The 18899-nt window shown below is 40.9% G+C and overlaps 1 protein-coding gene across 1 annotated transcript in view; it reads right to left on the bottom strand.

Annotated features, from left to right (window-relative positions):
* The window catches only part of LOC146987004 (heme transporter hrg1-A-like), a 349260-nt gene extending 330996 nt beyond the window's left edge, over positions 1-18264 (bottom strand). Inside the window, exons 1-3 of the mRNA XM_085775959.1 lie at positions 17911-18264; positions 14207-14374; positions 11004-11153 (exon numbers count right to left, since the gene is read on the bottom strand). Of these exons, the coding sequence (XP_085632085.1) occupies positions 11017-11153; positions 14207-14374; positions 17911-18040 (435 nt within the window). The 5' untranslated portion in view covers positions 18041-18264 and the 3' untranslated portion in view covers positions 11004-11016. The remainder of the gene's footprint in view (positions 1-11003; positions 11154-14206; positions 14375-17910) is intronic.
* Between the last annotated feature and the right edge of the window lie 635 nt (positions 18265-18899).

Raw genomic sequence — 18899 nt, 5'->3', positions numbered from 1 at the left:
AAAAAAAAAAGAAGAAGAAGAAGAAGAAAAAGGATGGTGGATGGTTCATAAATCTGTTTGGCTGCAGTAGCTTTAGATCTGAGAGAAAATGTGAGATTGTGAAAGCATGAATCCTGGAAAGAATTTCACAAGATCCTGACACATCACTCTGATACGACGAATTACCAAAAAGACCAAGAGTTTCTTCGGTAAAAAAAACCTGTTTGTTCATTCTTTTAAGGAATGAACAAACAGGTTTGTGCATCAGTGCTGACGTCAGCGGCGGTCCCTCTCCTCTCCTGTCCTCTCTCCTCTGGATCGGGACAGACAGGACCCTGAATAACCCCTGACCCCAGTGGCCCAGTGACCTCGGTCTGCAGAGGTGAGGGAGCACCTAATTGTGCCATCCATGGCCCGGAGGCAGAGCCGACACATGTTCCACCTTCGCACGGTGAACACATCTGGGTCTGCAGCCACTTAAAACACATTTTCTACACGTTTGCAGTCGTGACACAGCAGCAGGTTCCTCATGGGAAAAACACAACGACAACAACCATTGGTGGGGGTGGGAGGGGTGGTGAAGGGGTCGACATCATCCTCATGTTTTGCTTAATCGGAGCTCGGACAACAAAGGTGGAAGAATCCACCAATTGAGCAAATTGAGGAGTTGCATAAATCTACCCTTGGATCCCAATCGGTTTCCCAAAATTGGGTCCATTTATATCTTCATGCGTCACAACACATGCGTGACTCATGTGTGGATCACTGCAGAGAAATCTTGTGGGGAGTTTTCCGCTGCTCATGCTCATGGCTACAGAAATCTTGTACTTTTTTTTTTGTGTGATGACAGCGTGGTTAGTTTCAATATCTTCCAAACACATCTTGGGGTGGAAGAGTCGTCACATCTTTCGTGTTTTCCAAAATCCAAGTCATTACATGAAGACGAAGAAACCGGTGTTATTTACCAACAAAGCCTTCATGAAGTGAAACCAAATCTCATCTCGTTCCCTACATATACTCCACGCTGGCCGCTTTGACAGCTTCTAGCCGACAATTTGGGTGTGATTGCGGCGGCATTTGAAGGAGGGGAGGGGGGCCCGTATGTGCGGAGAGCGGTTCAGAAGATTTTTGATGAGCCTCGTGATTGCACTGGTTTACATTTCATTCAGAGAGCGACGTTGAACGGAAAGTAGCTTGATCCCAGTTGGGTTCAATCAAGTCAGAAGAAGGAGAAGAGGAAGAAAAAAAAAAAATTCATCTGGCCATCAAAGCGAGCCCGTGGACAGAGACAATGAATTATACGAGGTTGTATTTACATAACAAGCCAAGTCAACTCCAGGATTAACTGGTATTAGAAGCAGGCAGGGCTTACTGGGAGCTCTGGTGGAGGGACAGGAAAGTCATTGTTGCCGTGCGGCTAATCTCGGGAGCTGCCGCTTACCTTTTTAGAGAGAGCGTGGCCGCGTGCCACCATCATGGAAAAAATGAGCTAACGAAGCGAGTTGGCCAACAGGAATGTCGTGGCACATAGGAGAACAGAAGGGGAGAAGAAAGAGACAGAAAGAGAAAGAGAGAGAGAGAGAGAATGGGAGAAGAATGGGAAAAGGGGAAAAGAAAAGGAGAAGAAAGGAGAGGGTGAAAAGGGGGGGAAAAAGTGAGGCTGTCCAAACAGAACCAGATGCAGGAGTGTGGAGGCTCGTTTGATCTCTGTCCTCATAAGCTGATTGATGTTGCACATTTCATTTCCTTGTCAGAGTCTTGACATAATGTTTCACTAAACACTCAGGTCCTGCTCTCGTCTTCGTTTTATTTCCACGGGGGTCATAATTTACCCTCTGTGGAGCTGAAAACAGATCATACACATATCAATATATATCAATATATATATAGGCTTGCACACACACATACACACACACATGGGGGGGGGGGGGTTGGAGGTTGGATATCAAAGACGACCGATTGTATTGTCTATTTCTGTCTCTGCGCCATATGGTTTGGTCCTGACTTGTGCTTGAAATCCAGCACTGAAAGGGGGCGGCCATGTTGAAACTTTTTGAAGTTTCTCTAAGTTCGTAATGCAGTCACTTCAATTACCGTCACGCACCAAAAGGTCGGAGCGCCGCGGTGACGTACTCAGCTGGTATATAGGAGCGCAGCGGGACGACCAATCGCAACTGATGTGTTTTGGGAAATCCACACCGGCCTCAACCCAAAAAGGAGCCAATCATTAAATTCCTCCTCACCTTCACCCTGGGAGTTTTTCTTCACCCCTCCTCTGGCTGCTGCCGTTATTAATGTTTGCACACAGCACACTACACCCACCTCCACCTCCTCTACCACCTCCTCCTCCTCCTCCTCCTCCTCTGTCGTACCCATCCTACCGCCACTCCATCCCTCCCGAGGAGCCTGTAGTGGCACAAAGGCCGACATCTGGGACCCATTTCCCCCCTGGAGAAGCCCTTCCTGTGGGGTATCCACTTAGAGGGGCTCGGGAGGAGTGGGATGGGGGGGAGGTGGGGAGGGGAGGGGGTAGCTGAGGGGTGAAGGTGCAGGCTAGGTGGGGGTGAGGGAGTGAGTGAGTGGGGATGGGACTGAGTGGGGTGAGAGAGGGAGGACTGGGGAGGGAGGGGCTGCTTCATGCAAACTAAAAAACAGGATCAAATCTTCACCTGGTTGATGAGCAGTTAGGATTAAACGCAGCGTTTGAGCCACTTCAGATTTTTTTTAAAAAAAGTTCACATTCATGGTTCTTAAAAAAAATAAAAAATTAAAACGCTGCCACTCTTGATGATCTACCAGCACCAAATCACTGACACTCCCAAACTAAATGAATTATTGAACCACAGACATGAGTTAGATCTAACACTCAAAACAAGAACCATATTGAGATTGAAAATGTTTTTTGTTGTTGTTGTTGTTTTTTTTACCACCTGAACAGTGTGTCGTAGCAGAGACGTTCTAATATGAGAAGGACTTTGGTCGTAGGCTATTCTGCTGAAAGAGGAAAAACAAGATCTAGTTGAGGTTTTACTCACGCACATCCAAAACGTCGCCAGGTGCTGAGTCCAGGAAGGTAACAAACTGACCTCAGGAAGACCAAAACGCTCGAAACGTTGTCCTTTTGTCATGTAACCCTCTAATAAATTATTTTCTAGTGGCGAGTTCTCCAATATCTGGTGGTGGTAGCCTGGCTACTGTAACACCAGACCTCATCTCAATCTAGATTGAGATTCAGTCTGGGAACCACCCGAAAGCCCAGAGATGTTCATTGGGCGCTATGTCTATCAAATGCGTCTGTATGTAGCTTATAGCCAATCGTATCAATCATACCCGATGACGTATGTAGAGCGAGGGTTAGATAATGAAATAGTTTAACGCTAAACGTTGCTATTTTTTCAAAATAAATTTGTGGTCTAAACTAGGCTACTACTTATAACACTTTCTAACGCTGCATCGAAAGGTAAAGCGTCTGCCGCCATGTTGGATCGACATCGGATGTTATCGTCTCTCTTGCTGCCCCCTCCCCGGTTCTGTGATTTGCTCTCGTTGAGGGAAAAATTGGGTCCATGGTTTATAGGCTGACTTGCAGAGCAAATAAAATCGCACACAAGGCAGCGGCAGCTATACCCAGGCTAGTCTGGTGGTACATTTTGCATAAAAATGTGTTTTTAGACCACATTTGTTTGTTTGTCACTTGTTAATGCAAAAAACCGCATCAAACACAACAATATCTATACTGTTGCTGCCGGGTCTATGGTCTGTGTGTAGACGTCATGCGACTTGGCGTATCTGGTGAGACATTCATCGCTCGTTAACTATGTTCATAAAAGATATGAACAAATTCAATGAATACGTTCATGCACAACACTGATTAAAGGAAAAGTTAAAGATTTGAATTGTTGAACAATTTGAATTGTCCACTTTATATATGAGAAGATTTACGTCACTTTGGAGCTTGTTTGCTAAGCTACAGCTAACAGCTGGTTAGCTTAGATTAGCATAAAGATTGGAAACACATGGGAGTTAGCCTGGCTAATACGGTAACAAAGTCCACTTACCTGCACAATATTTTAGTTTAACTACTAAAACATGAAATAATTTCTTAATAAAAGTGTGAAAATGACCATTTTACACTTTTACATCACTCACTCACCTGTCTGCTCCTCCAGGGTGGCTCTATGCTCCTCTGATGCTAATTAGCCAACAGCTAGCTTTTACATTTACAGTACAAATGTGAAAGCCGCATAAATCTTCTCATCCAACTCTCAACAAAATGAATATTTAGATTTTTCATAATAAGACATTTTCTATTTAAATACAAAGAGTACAGAGGAAAAATATAACTTATAAGATAGGCTACTTTAGTTTATATTATTTGACTGATACCATTATGTAAACATGATCGAGATTACCTTAAAGGCTCTGAGGAGTATCAGCGCCGTTGTGATGACGTCTGTCTGCGCTCTTTTTGTCTCTGTTGCTCTGACTGGTTTGAACTGGAAACCAGTTCAAATGTTTAAACGTAATTCGACAGGTTGCAAGTTTTTTTGTTTTTGTTTTGATAGGTTTTAACTATACAAAAAGAAAATGTGAAGATCCACTCCTCTGATCTGATGAAGTGATGCTGATGAAGATCATGTGATATAATCGAAAGCCTTATCAGCCTTTTCACATAGACTTAGAAATGCCTTCAACACACGTAATCCTTGTATTATAAAACACTTCCTTCCCCGCTGCATGCACGCCTGTTTTATTCTTGTTTAGCTGTGATTTATCTTCTCGTATTAGGCCGTAATTTATCATAATATTTAGCGCTCGAGCTTCCTTCGAATGTCCCTGCTTTCATGTGTAATTTAGCCAATATCCTGCTCTGGCTCTGATTACAGTGTTTAAGTGCTGAGGTCCGTCCATGGCACATTACAAACCAGTCCCAGTGGTGCTCACAGCTGAGCTGGAGGGATGGCGTGCTGGGCTGGCGTACTCTGAGCAGCAGGTTGGACTGGATGAAGACTCGTATGGCTGCTGTGTTTCACTATTTCACTGATTTTAAATCATTAATACGAATAATTACTACCTCCTAAACATTACATCTTGCTTTAAAGCCCCCCCTGCGTAGCATTTAAAAGCTGTACATAAAATGGTCTGTAATGTTGCTGTAAACACATAAAAGTATCATTAATGACCATTAGGCCTAGATCTCATATTTTGAATCATTGTGATATATGATGTTTAGTTCACCAGCCACAGTTGAGGTCATAGTTGCAAATAGATATGTTAATAAACATTTATTGCAGCTTAAAACTACATCTTTAAATGTTATTAATGAAAATGTCTGATGTTTACTCTTTAATTTGGGTGATAACGTCATTATAAAAGTAAACATGTCAAATTAATATCCCTCACAACCTGACAAAATGTTCTATTTATTGAAAATCATGTGTTCATAAAGTGGCAGTAAATTATTTATTAACCTTTAATACAGCCATTAGTCTGCCCACAACGTATGAACTCTTTATAAAGTGGTTTCCTATTTTCAGATTTAAGAAGTAAACATATATTTAAATTCAAAGCAGGAATGTCAGATAAAAGCTTCGACCTTTGCATGTTTATCTGAATCTTCTCTATAAAATAGTGAAAGTTCATCCTGCTGCATGGGTCCAATCAGCCACGGCACAAAGACAGTGATGTTATCCAGCTCTATTTATAGCAAAATCATCACATGAAAGTCATAAAGGCTGAGAACTCGTTGAGTCAGCGGCTCTGAGTCGACGTGTTGAGTTTACTTTTCTTTGTAAACACTAATAAGACCCGGTGAGTCAGCAGATCAGAGACGACCACGTGGAAAAGTCCTGAAAGCTCAGACGACTGCTGAGCTTTCAGAAAGACCAACGCACCTGAAACGATGACGACGACGACGACGACGTTGACGATGGTGAAGATGATATCACTGATTCTTGAGATAGGACGACAAAACACGTCCTACATCAAAAAGTCGTCTTAAACGCTGAGGCACCTGTGTGTCCTTATGAAACTGATTTAATCCAGGCTCTGTACTCTGAAGCCACATGCAATTGAACTTGTCCTCAGCAAGAGGTCGCAAGAGGTTAAACACACATATATATGTTTTTAACAAGGGAAACCAAACATCAGTGTGTGGTTGACCTCTGCACACTCTCCTCTGTTATTAATCTGAATATCTGTACAGTAAAAAAAAAACACTTAAATGAGACTTTTTGGCTTGTTGCATGAAAAAAGCTCACTTTCTGTACATAAGAAGCACTGGCAGACAGTCGAACTCCCCTGTCTCTACAACAACATCACACTTTAAAGTGCTGCCGGCTACTGCAGCGGTGTCAAACCTGAGATCTGCAGGATTGGACGCTGTCACGCAGCGCGGTCCTGTCAAACGGACAGAGCGGCAGCAGCTCAGTGCAGCAGAGAGCAGAGAGCAGAGCAGAGCTGCATTTCTACAACAGAGCTGCTGCATTAGAAACATCAGCACAGCCGTCTTCAAAGGGCTACGCCTTCACATTGAATCAATCCCCACTTCCATTAGATTAGATGACCTTACCAAAGTTACATTGCGCTAACGTTTCTTTATGGTTTCTCAAATCCCTCGCTCTGGTTCTGGTTCCCCCTGTGAAGCCACTTCAAACAGCCTGTGCCGTGGCATATCCCTTTGTGCTCTAAAACAGCAAATATGTGTCTCTCTAAAATGTTTCAGATGCGAGCTCGCAGTGGTCCCAGAGGCTCAGACAGCATCGCAACACACACACACACACACACACATACACACACAAAGAGAGAAATGGCAACAATCACAGAAAGAGAGAGAGAAAGGGGGGGAAACCAAACGGCTGAGTGCAAAGGTAGAGCGTCTACTGTGTGCGCTGTCAACAGGCAGCAGAGTCTGACTGACTGATGACTGATGGGAGATGATGATGATACAGAGATGCAGAGAAACAGGGGAGAAGAAAAGAGCAAATAGTGTGGGAGGAAAGCTGCAGCAGTAAATCAGTGTGGTAATAGGAGAGATGGATGGGAAGGAGGGGGGGGGGGGCTGCAAAGGTCTAGAAACATATGTTTCAGTTTGTAAATAAAACAGTAAATTGCTATGGATATTGCTTAAATATCTGTGGGCTTTGTACCACGCTTTGCGGAAGTTCCTCGGAAATCATTCTGGGACTGCCTTCTTAAAATGCCAAAGCGGCTTCTTAACGTCAAAGAGACCATCTGGTTCTCGACCAATTCAAGATGTTTGCTTTTCATTTAGCTTTTTTTTTTTCTTTCACTCCACTCCTCCTGACGCTTCTTTTTTTAGATCAAATGTTTCATTTTTGTCTTATTAATACCAATGTTCACATTTCGCAATCGCATACGTCGGCCAGCACGCACCACAGACACAGAGCTGCTGTGAATCCACGCTCAGTTTTTTATCAACAGTCAAAAGAACCAAAATGAGTTTTTCCATTTTCTGATGCATTAGAGGGAGATTTTTACTTTTTAAATCCACTTCATCCACCTTCAGTTTCTTTGGAGATTTAGATTTTACATATAAAACATGTGACAATACATTATATTTAACTACTTAACCTTTTATAAAGCTGTTAACTGAACCACAAGTGCTTTTAGAATAAAGCACCATTCATAATAATAATGTAGTGCAAGATAATACACTCTGCTGCACAACGAGTTCTTTTACTTTTTGTGGTTTTATATGTAGTTCATAATTTTATAAGTAAAGCGTTGCTATTTTGATAGAAATAAAACATAGTTTGATTGTTTATCCACCACTGTCTATTTATAAGCTGATGATAAAACTGCAAATAGCAGACAGAGTGTTTACAGCTGTTGTAAAGGAACCGTTCAAATCTGTTGAGTGATTATGAAATTAATAAATTATAAATTATAAATGCTGCATCTAAAACTAATGATATTAGTGGATCATTATTATTCATGCATGTTGGAAATGAGTCAGTGCTGCAGGTGGTCGAGGTGGAGAAAATTATAACTATGCTTTATATTCAGTTCAGGTTGTATAAGGTATAACAATACAACAATATAGATTTAAAATGAATATATAAAATATTATAATATGAAAAGCATCTGTTAACTATAGAATTTAAAGTTTTAATTGAAATGTTTTGGAGTTGCATTTACTGAACCACTGGACATTTTGTACATGTGTTTGAGGAAAATTATGAATGAAAGGCAGCGTCATCATGTCTACTGTTAAATGTTAAGTGCATTACATCACTACTTCCTCCTCCACCTGTGTGTAATATGAATATATATATATGATAAACGGTAAACAACCTGCTGTAACTGCTCGTTTTAATGAACGTGCACAGGTGGATGTTTTGTGGTGTGTTTGTGTCCGTGAACATTTTCAGATACTTGGAGTCTGAGGTCATGTGTTGCAGACCCCCCCACCTTGTTGTATAGTTTTGTTTGTAACGAGTTTAGATTCAGCTGCTCTTTAGCGTCCAAACTGTACAGGATGTTTAGGATATTTGTGTTGTTTGGATGTTTGAACTATTGTTTCCAGTCTCGCCGCACTCTGCCAGACTGCCAGTCAACACTTGAGACAACTTCCTCCCTTGATTTGAGTAGAAAGGAGTCCCATAATTGAATAAAACAAGAGCCCTCCCTCTCTTTACATACCACACACACACACACACTCATTCACACACACACTAACACACTAACACGCACACACACACACGTTTTACAGGATGGTGTATAAACTTAATAGGACGCATTTGGTTCCAAAGCCCCCAGCTTGCTCAGTGGAAAGTGAGCCGGATTGTTTTTCAGTTTCTTAATGTCGAAGTTTATAACGGCCAGATAAAAAATGTTGCCATGGCGATTTAACCACAACATTGCAATTACCTTGATGCAATGAGACTCTGGGGGCTTACAAACAAACCAGTGTAACGCAATTAACATATAAGTACCACCAAAAAAATGTCCTTAAAACGCAAGAGGAAGGATGCAGGAAAGCTACAAAAAAAAAAGTGAAATAATGATAGTGGCTCCTTAAAGGATCAAAGTTACTGATCTTTCTAGTAAATAATGAAGCTCTGTTGCCAGATTCACTTTCCTCACCCCGTTTCTTCTTCGCATAGCAGGAGTTTCTCCTTAACATCTCCAAGGATGATGAACTTAAGAGACTTCTCCTTTTCACCAGAGAAATTAACCACTTAATAAGTTATAACGCACCAAACATTGATAGCTCACTAATAATGCAGTCACACATTTTTCCACATCAACTTCAAAGTCTCTGTATCAGGCGGCGGCGGCGGCTACTTCAACAAAATCATACCCCTAAAAAAAAAAAAAAAAAACTCCCCCCCACCCCCCCACCCCACCTTCCCTTTGAGGGGATAAAATAAAAATGTGGATGGATGGAATAATTGCCAGACTTCAAAGTGCAGGTTATTGGTCTGCATTTGCTGGTTGCGATTGCGATGCTGTGGGGTGTTTTTTCATCATAAACGTGGCTCGGAGTGGGTGGGAAACGTGGTTCATTCCTCTCATGGCGCAAATCCCACTTTAATGCCCCCAAAACACTGACCCTCGTGACCCAGGCTGAGGGAAAAGAGGAGGAGGAGAAGGAGGAAGAGGAGGAGGAGGGTGCAGCACCTTCACTCTGCTTCCCTGACACTTCCACTTTCCCCCCCTCCAATGACGTGGAAGTCACAAGCTTTATGAAGAAAAATGACAACTCATATATTTTTCTTTTTTTTGCTGCTGCATTTTCCTTTGAGGAATTTAAAAGATTTAAGGGAACAGAAACTGTGAAAAAAAAAAAAAGATGTCGACACGCTGTTTCTTATAAAAGAGGAACGGATTTCACTGCTATTTTAAGACTTTGCTGCAAAAACACACCAGTTCACAGAGGAGAGGATGTCAAAAAAAAACACACACATTTTATTAACTTGACTCTCAGACACACTCCTGTACAAACACACACACACACACACACACACACACACACACACACACACACACACACACTCCCACATTCAGCCAAAGTGATACAGGTGGCTACAGAAATACGGTCAAAAAATAATCTCATTTAGGAAAGAACAGATACTGTAAAAGATGCCGTGTCATGAAACAACATGAAAACATGAGCGTGCACATCAGTGGCTTCGTTGTTGTTGTTGTTGTTAGGGACGTCGTTGTCACATTGATGAGATCTGATGTCGCTGAGTGTTTTTAGTCACAATGATAAAAAGAAAATACAAAAATCATTCTTTACATTAAAAAAAAAGCCCCTTCATTGTTCATTAATGTGTTGAATCAGGACATGTGGTGCCTATTTAGAATCGCACATGAACTCTTTCTACTTTGATGTTGCAGGATTTTGTGGGGACCTGCCCTGTTTGCAAGACCCTGACGCACTCTTTGTTATAAAGTGCATCAACATTAAAGCATCAACACTTATAGATATTCATCGTCATCATCATCACATTTATATATCTGGATGTGCAACGTGTGACTGTGTGTGTGAGGTTGTTTCATCATCCACTGCTACAGGAAAAAAAGAAAAGATAAAGAAAAGACACATTTGTATAATATCACAGAGTTGGGATGTGACACACACACACACACACACACAGAAACACACAAACTGTACGTGTGTTTAAATTGTTGGAAGAGTGACTCCCTCTAGTGGCTGCAGCATGAAACTGCAACTGATAAGAAATAACAGTTCCCTTCACTGTGTCATGGCTAAAAAAAAAAATAATAAAAAAAAAAAAGACCAGAAAGACTGAGAGAGATGCTGAGCAGGAGAAAATGTAAGAGAGTATAAAATCTATCATATAAAAGAGAGCACGATTATTGTCTTTTAAAGCTGCTGAGTCAACAACAAATCCTGCACGGGTAAATACAGGTGGAGGAAGCGGAGAGGATCATCCACAACACAAAGGTGGAGATGTCCTCCTCCTCTTCCTCCTCCTCCTCCTCCTCCTCCTCTCTGCACAGTGAGTGTATTGTACTGTTTAGAGTCCGACTGGTCCGAAGCCCTTAGAAGTCGCTGAGGATGCTGATGTCTGCGAACTCTTTGCGGTAGCGGTGGGCGGACAGGGCGAGCACGAAGGACCACTTCAGGCTCATGAAGCTCCACACACAGGACAGGTAGAGGCTGGCAGGGTTGGTCAGGGCTGTGGGAGAAAAAGACACACGAGTTAAGTTTCGGCCCTGTCCCATTTTAAGTTAACCACTTCCACTCGGTTTTGCACGTTCTCATGTAAAGGTAGGGCGTCCCAGTTCTTTTAAGAGTAAAACCCTTAAAGCAGAAGTAAGCGATCCGGTCGTTTTGGCTAACTTCTTGTCAGCCGATGGAGTTAGCAGTCCCCGCCCTCGTCATGGATCCATTGGTCCTCGTCCCTACGTCACCACATTCACGCGCATCCCTTGGCTGCACACACAGCCCTTCATGCCGTTCTCTCTCCTCATTTGATAAAGGTTGTAGGATACAAGGAAGTATACAAGAAGTTTTCTCCTCGGCTTACAGCAGAGTAGAGTGACTGACAGACCCGTGTTTCGGACCAAACACTCTATAAGTGATTGCTGTCGGAAGATATAACTATTTAAGACTTATATTAACACAAATATTCCGCTTACTTCTGCTTTAAAACCAGCCCTTAAATCAGAGGGAGGAAAGGTGCAGACTTCGAACGTAGTGCAAGATGAAAAGCAGCAAAGGCGTCTTCTGTTTTCTGTTGTCCCTACGCGTTAACGTAGGTGAACACATCAGCTTCATAGGGTTAGATCTCTACTTCTCTACACTTCTCACTTTATGGTCAAGGGGTATCTCCCTTCAGAGGCCACTTGAAAACCAAGTGCTGGTGTTAAAGGAGAAGAAATGGGACTGGGCCTTAATGTTAAAGTGTTTTATTAAGTGTTTTATAATCCAAATAAAATAAGGTTAAAAAAAACAAACACCAGATAAATATACAAAAGGGAAACAGGATTTAAACACCGTAAACACCAGGAAGGTTTTCAGAGTCCATGGATCTTTAGACTTGTTCAGACACTGTTTCAGAGTTTAGGGGTTGTGCACTGGAACGAGTGACCTCCCTGAGTCTTAAAATGAGTCTGAAGAAAACTTAGAAGAACCTGAGTGGAAGAGCTCAGGGTTCAGTTTCTGCTATAGGTGGTGGAGAAGGTCACCTAACTGTTGTGGCGTCTGGCTTTTATTCATTTGTTTATTTGTACATGTATCCCCATTAGTCGTCACCTTGGTGCCGAACTTTAAATCACAAGACAGTCAAAATAGTTGAACAATTAGGTCAAACTACTAATATATACACTATCAACAACTTCTCACTTATAATTAGTACAAGTAGGATAAAAACCTTTAAAATAACCTAAAAGCGGGTAATAAGTTGCTCAAAATATGATTTATTTATGCATGACACCCTTCTTGAGTGTCTTTTTGAATTTTGATTTATTATCAATACCAATAAGGTAAACAGGGAGTCTGTTCAAATATGATATAGCTCTATATAATATTGTATTTTAAAGTGCATTGGATTTTGGCTGAGGTAAAGTGAAATTACCTTTCTGTCTAGTGTTATTATGATGTCTGTTAATGGCCAGTTGTAGCTGTGAATACCGGCTTTTTGGTCTGTGTAAAGTCCAGATGTTCTATATAAATCAAGGTTACATTTTAGTCTTTGGTCCACCTTTAGCCATGACAGCTTTTCATGCATTAAATTGACATCACTTCTCATTGAGCATCGAAGTGCAAGTCGTGCAGCTCGATTCTGAGCAAACTGAAAGCTTTGTCATGATAAAGCGAGTGCAACGAGGATAAAATGTATAAAATATGTGACCAACTGTTGGGTTTGGCTTGGACCTAACTGCAGCATTTTGAGCTCAGCGTTACCAGAGTGGTGTATTTCTCTGTGTTCATGCACTAACCTGATCAAAAACACTGGATAAAAATTGAACAGTTCACTCTATAAACTGCTCATCTGCAACTTCCACAACTTTTCTTGAGGCTTTCCTCAAAGTGTTGGGACAACGTCTCCAGAGATTTTCTTCCACTCAGCCACAGGAAAATTGTTGAGGTTGGACACAAACCTCTAACAATCCTGGCTGAAGAAGATCGCTCTAAAAGGTTCAACCGAAGAGGAGTGACGGAGTTGTTTGCCGAGAGCGACGGAAAAGGAGAATTAGGTTTATAGAGCGACTGACTGACTTGACAGCAGAAGTGAGTAACCTTTGACAGCAACTCTCCAGCGACTGATAACATGATGTGTGCACGAAGCAGGAAATGTCAATCACAGATAAGGATTTACAACTTCAACATCGTATTAGGCAACCTAAAAAATAAAATAAAAAATCCTTACATTTTTCAGATATCACTGAGTGTAATTTGCATTTTTCTTTTATTTGTGATATACTAATGTCTCTACACTAACAATTAGCATGTAAAATTAACAGTTTTAAATGTATAATGTATTAACTGTGGATGGAAAATAAAATTAAATAAAAAAGGAATGGAGCTCAAAAAGAAAAACCAACGAGAGCATGAAAAAGACAGAAGGGGAACATTATGACAGGTTTATTATACTTCATTCTTTGGTTCAGCCGACTTATTTTTATTCAATATGGCATTTCAAAACAGAATATATTTGTCTTTGCAGGTGCAGCCACTCCTCTCTTAAATAAAAATATGTAAAAGTGAAGGTTTTCTATCTTTCCTTTAGTTCCAGCAGTCTGATAATATAAGCACTGATTTGCTGCTGTTCGATCCCAAAGATCCACACACCTCAGGCGGTAAAACGGATTCTGTCCTTTGTGAGGAAGGAGACAGGAAATGGCCTTCCTTTAAAATTATAGCCCACAAAGTTTGAAGCACACTGTGTCTTTTGTTTGTTCCCTTCATTGTAACCGAGGCGCTCGGCTCAGAGGTGGCCTTGATCTGATTTACAACATTTACAAAAGGGCAAAAATATCTTTGTAGCAAAAAATGTTTCCACGTCGATTGTGGCCTTGAAAATGTGATATTCCCCTCTCTCTCTCTCTCAACGAGGGAAACTCGCTCTCTCTGTTCATCACCGTTTGTTTTCTGCTTCATCACATCATCCACTTGACCTTTAACCATTAGTGTTTCTGCTCAGCGTTTCATTCATTACTGTGCTGCAAAACTACTGTAATTCATCATTGTTTGAAAACAGGAAAGCGATGGAGAGGAGGAACTTACTCTCTTTGTTCCTGATGGCGACGGTCAGGAAGGTGATGAAGGCTACGACCGCCAGCACGGAGAAGAAGATGCCGACGAAGAAGAAGAACTTGAGGCCCTTCAGCCAGGTCCTCCAGTAGTCCTGCAGGTACATGACGTGAGTGATCAGAGCCCAAAGCGCCAGCACACCTGAGGGACGAACACACACACAGAAGACATGAGGATGATTTTATACGTTTGTTAATCAGTATTCAACATTCTCAAAATCCACATCCTGAATTTTTTTTTTACCATGTTATTGTTGCATTGTAATGCAGTTGCAATACGGGACTCAAAGCATTCAAAAGCTATTGTATCCTCTCATAACAACAATAAACTCCACAGCAGGGTCATTTGAGTACAAATTCAGTTTTCAAACCAATATATTTTGCTGGACTAAATATGTTTTGGAGCTGGTTATCAGAAGGATATTACTCATTTCAACCAACACAACTTGAATGTATTGAAAAACTATGTGTATACTAGAGCTGCAACAATTAATCGATTAATCGCACAATAATCGATTATTAAATGAATCGTCAACTATTTTGATAATCAAAATAATTCGTTTGGGTAGTTTTTTAAGACAAAAGGTCAAAATTCTCTGATTTCAGCTTCTTGAATGTGAATATTTCTGGTGTCTTTGTTCCTTTATGACAATAAACTGAGTCTCTCTTTGGTTTGTGGACAAAAAATGACATTTGAGGACGTCATCTTATGGTTTGGGAAACACTGATTGACATTTTTCAACATTTTATTGACCAAACAACTAATCGATTAATCAATAATGAAAATAATCGTTAGCTGCAGCCCTAGTTTATACACGGTCTCCCAATGCATAAAACACAATAAAAGAGCTAAAACTGAACAGAGTCTATAGCATCAATTCCTTTTCCCACTTTTGAAGAAATAAAATAAACATTTAGCTTGTATCTGACCTTGGCACATCTCCGTTGTGCACAAAAATAAAACAGTGTGCATTATTAACAGCAGCATTTGTTTGCTTTTTGGGAAATAAACATTAACATTTTGGTCACATCTGACTCGCGGGTACATCTTGGAGACTCTGATTGCAAAGTGCAAACAAGTTTTTTCCCCAGATTCAAAATGAGTTTGTGAAACTCTGTGACATTGAAGCATGGTCTGCATTTCATGGGGATGGGTTGTGTCTGGTTGATGCTCAGCATGGACTCTGATACTAATCCATTATTATGGATCAGTGGTGCATCCTTAGCCTTCATATCACCTTGTTGCAGGAGCAGGTGGAGTTTTCTTTAAGCAGCTGACTCTCAGGTCAGATCATTGATGTTACAGTTTTCTGGAGATCACCATAAATGCTGCATCATGCTTTCATCAAGCAAAACTGAAGTGAATAGAAACCAGCAGCAGCTGACTGGAAGTTTGGTGCAACCATTACTTTTAAAAATGGCAAAAATGGAAACTGCTGACGTCGACCTGCATTTTGTATGATCATAAACTTCAGGTCTGAGACGTGAGTGTGCATTTTTCAGCAGCAGACACAGCATGACACAGCATGTTGCCAACTGCTGACTCAATACGTCGCACTTCTTTATTCATGTTCCCCTTTTTTGTGTGAATTCACCGCAGCAGCAGCAGCAGGATTACGAAGCTGTGCCACAACTCAGGCTCAGACTCGTTTTTTTTCCAACAAACTTATTTTTTTCTGAAATTGTGACAGAGGGAGAGTTGAACTGCAGCGGCCTGACAGCAGCTTCTGCTTCAGCGAGCGTCTGGTGCATCGTGGTTGTACAGTAACGAGTGATGCAATCTAAACCTCTCTAACCATCACTTGTTAAGTCAGTGTGTGTTGGACTATGGCGAGATTTTTATACCTGCAAACCTCAGCTGTGACCCTGAAGCCCCCGACCTCACTCTGTCATTAAAGATTAATTAGTGGAGACAGTTATAAAACACACAGCAGCACACTGAGGCCTGTAGTGTGTCAGGGTATGGTGGCCCCCCCTCTCTCTCTCTGTAAGGTCCTGAAAGACACTGGGTTTTATTCATTTATACAGCTCTAATTGGTTTCATTTAATATCTGCTCTTAACTTTAATATCTGCTCTTAACTTTCGGAGGATCCAGGTTTTCTTACTGTGCAGCTGCAACATGCAGAATAATATTAAAATATCTTCTTTTTCATCCTTAGGGCACTTAATGACATCACACTTTACTTCCAGATGCACCTCTCTAGCTGATCTGTATACTTTTATTTTAATATTTTAATAACTGTTACATTATTATTGATGTTTTTGTGACTTTTATTGTTGTTTTATTTCTTGGCACTGCTCAACATTGATGTATCTTGTGTCAGAATTTTTTTATTTATCCTTTGCTCGGCCTCATTATAAAAGATGCCTCCAACTCAGTGTATGCTTGAATAAGAATAAAGGCTGAATGATAAAATGAATAAAAGTTTCTGTAATGTTTCATATTGTCTGTTAAGTTGTCAGAGAGTGGTGTTGTTCATGTATGTGAGTCATCTTAGTATTTGAGAAAGAATGCTAACAATTCGTAGTATTGTATGATAAGGTCTTTTTTTTCCACTTTTGATTGAGACCAGGAGAGAGTCCAGACGAGACAGTCTGAGCTGAACTGGTGTGTTTAACGAGCTCTAAACTGATAATGGTACATCCTGTGAGCGGATGAGAGCAGAGTTTATCGATATGAACTTGCAGACCTGAGCAGCTGCTCAAAGGTTGTAACCATGGATACAACAACTTTGCATAACTGTCGGTGCATGAGGCCAGCTATTTAATCATTTTCGAGAATTTGCAAATCTGTGTCCAATGCAAATCAGGTTAAACACGTAGTCTGTGGGTCTAACTTTTGTCATTTTAGTGCAATACTGTTTCATAGTGTTTACATGCCATCCAAGAAAACAACGATTTCTTCTTATCTACGTGGAAACTCAAAATAGTGGAGATTTATGTTTCAGTATAACAAACATGATTTAAAAGAAAATAAAAGTGGTTTTGACTATGAACAAGCAAAAACATTGACACTGTACTTTACAGCGCTTACAAGCTTTACACTTTATAACTCAGGGACACTGCCTTCATAAATCACTTTATTATATAGTTAGGAGCCTAAATGTCTACGGTGGCCCTGGTGGGGTCAACACACTGCAACTTGTTGTATGAGTTTTTGCAGCATTTGTGTTGTGAAATTGATGTTAATTTCTGAAATTGCATCACGTTTTTGAATGAATGTTGTGTTGAATGTGTTTTCTTCAATTTCAGTGTATTGAGCCTTCAGGGCCACCATTCTTTTAAATATTTCAGCACCTTTATTGCACATTTTTAGCTATTTTGACATCCTTTTCAATTACAATGTATGTTTCTATTTTTTTTCCCAACAAGTATTTCTTTCATTTTAAGTGTAAAAAAAACAAACCAAAAACACTATTTCAAATATGTCCAGCTGATAAGACTTATAAAGTTATAAAATAATCTGACTTGACAGTTGACACTTCTGCCCTTCAACAAGTGAAACCTGCTGTCACCCTAAACAGGACACCAGGAGGGGGGTCACAGACTGAAATAGACACGCGCACACACATTGACAGAAAAACACATCAGATTTATAGTTGCAGCACAGACAGAGGCAGTGTGTGTGTGTGTGTGTGTGTGTGTGTGTGTGTGTGTGTGTGTGTGTGTGTGTTTACCTGACAGTCCTCCCATGGCTGCAGTCCACGGCTGACTGTACACGATGTTCCACACCAGGAAAGCAGAGAAGCCCATGAGCACACCGAACGACGCGTAGCCGATACTGATGTAGGTTTTATTTACACCCATTATCACCAAATGGAAGAAGAAGAAAAAAATCAAAAGAAACAAAAAACTAAATCAGAGGCGGCGGTGTGGAGGAGGAAAACAAATAAAAGCGGAGCTGGAGCCACGCGCCAGAGCAGAGAACCGAGCGCGAGACAGCGAGACAGAGCAAACGGAGCTGATAATTTCAAAACAACTGCATCCGGTTAATCTGCAAAGTCCACGGGACAAAGTGTGACTTAATGAGTGTGTCCTGGCCTGCTGACTAATGTTAGCTGTCATACACACACGTGCGCGCGCGCATACACAGACGGGTAAAGAGTGTGAAACATGACAAAGCGTTTCTCTCTTCTCTCTTCTCTCTCTCTCTGTTTTTTTTTTTTTTTTTTTATCCAGCTGTGAAAAACACAACCACTCTCCACGTCACGTGACATGAAGGACATGAACCAACGAGAGGAGCTGGAGCTGCTCGGTGCCGCGGCGCATTGACACCACACAGCGCCCCCGGCAGGAGGACAGGCTCTTCTACCTCCACACAACTGGCAAAGCAATCAACATTTTTCATTACCCCCGAGTTCTGACTGTAATAAAAACTGAACTTTGCACCAAATTGTTAATTCTGTTAAAAATCACACATACATTATTATTCTAAAAAGAAAAGACTAACAAAATATATAGGCTACTAGATCCGGCCAAGTTATAGCCAAGAGGGACTCCATTGACTTTCAACTTTATTCTGTCTATTACTCCGCCTTACTGGTGTTTTTACATGATGGATGTATTATATTAAATATTTATATTTTTTTATAATAGATCCATGATTATAATGGATCCATGGTGAACATTAACGAACGTTATCTATGGTGGTCCTGAGGGCTCAACA

Source organism: Trachurus japonicus, chromosome 5, assembly GCF_045865225.1.
Source record: "Trachurus japonicus isolate A0001 chromosome 5, Traja_1.0".
Taxonomy (NCBI): domain Eukaryota; kingdom Metazoa; phylum Chordata; class Actinopteri; order Carangiformes; family Carangidae; genus Trachurus; species Trachurus japonicus.
The sequence above is the reverse complement of the archived record's forward strand: the minus strand, read 5'-3'. Positions and strand labels throughout refer to the sequence as shown.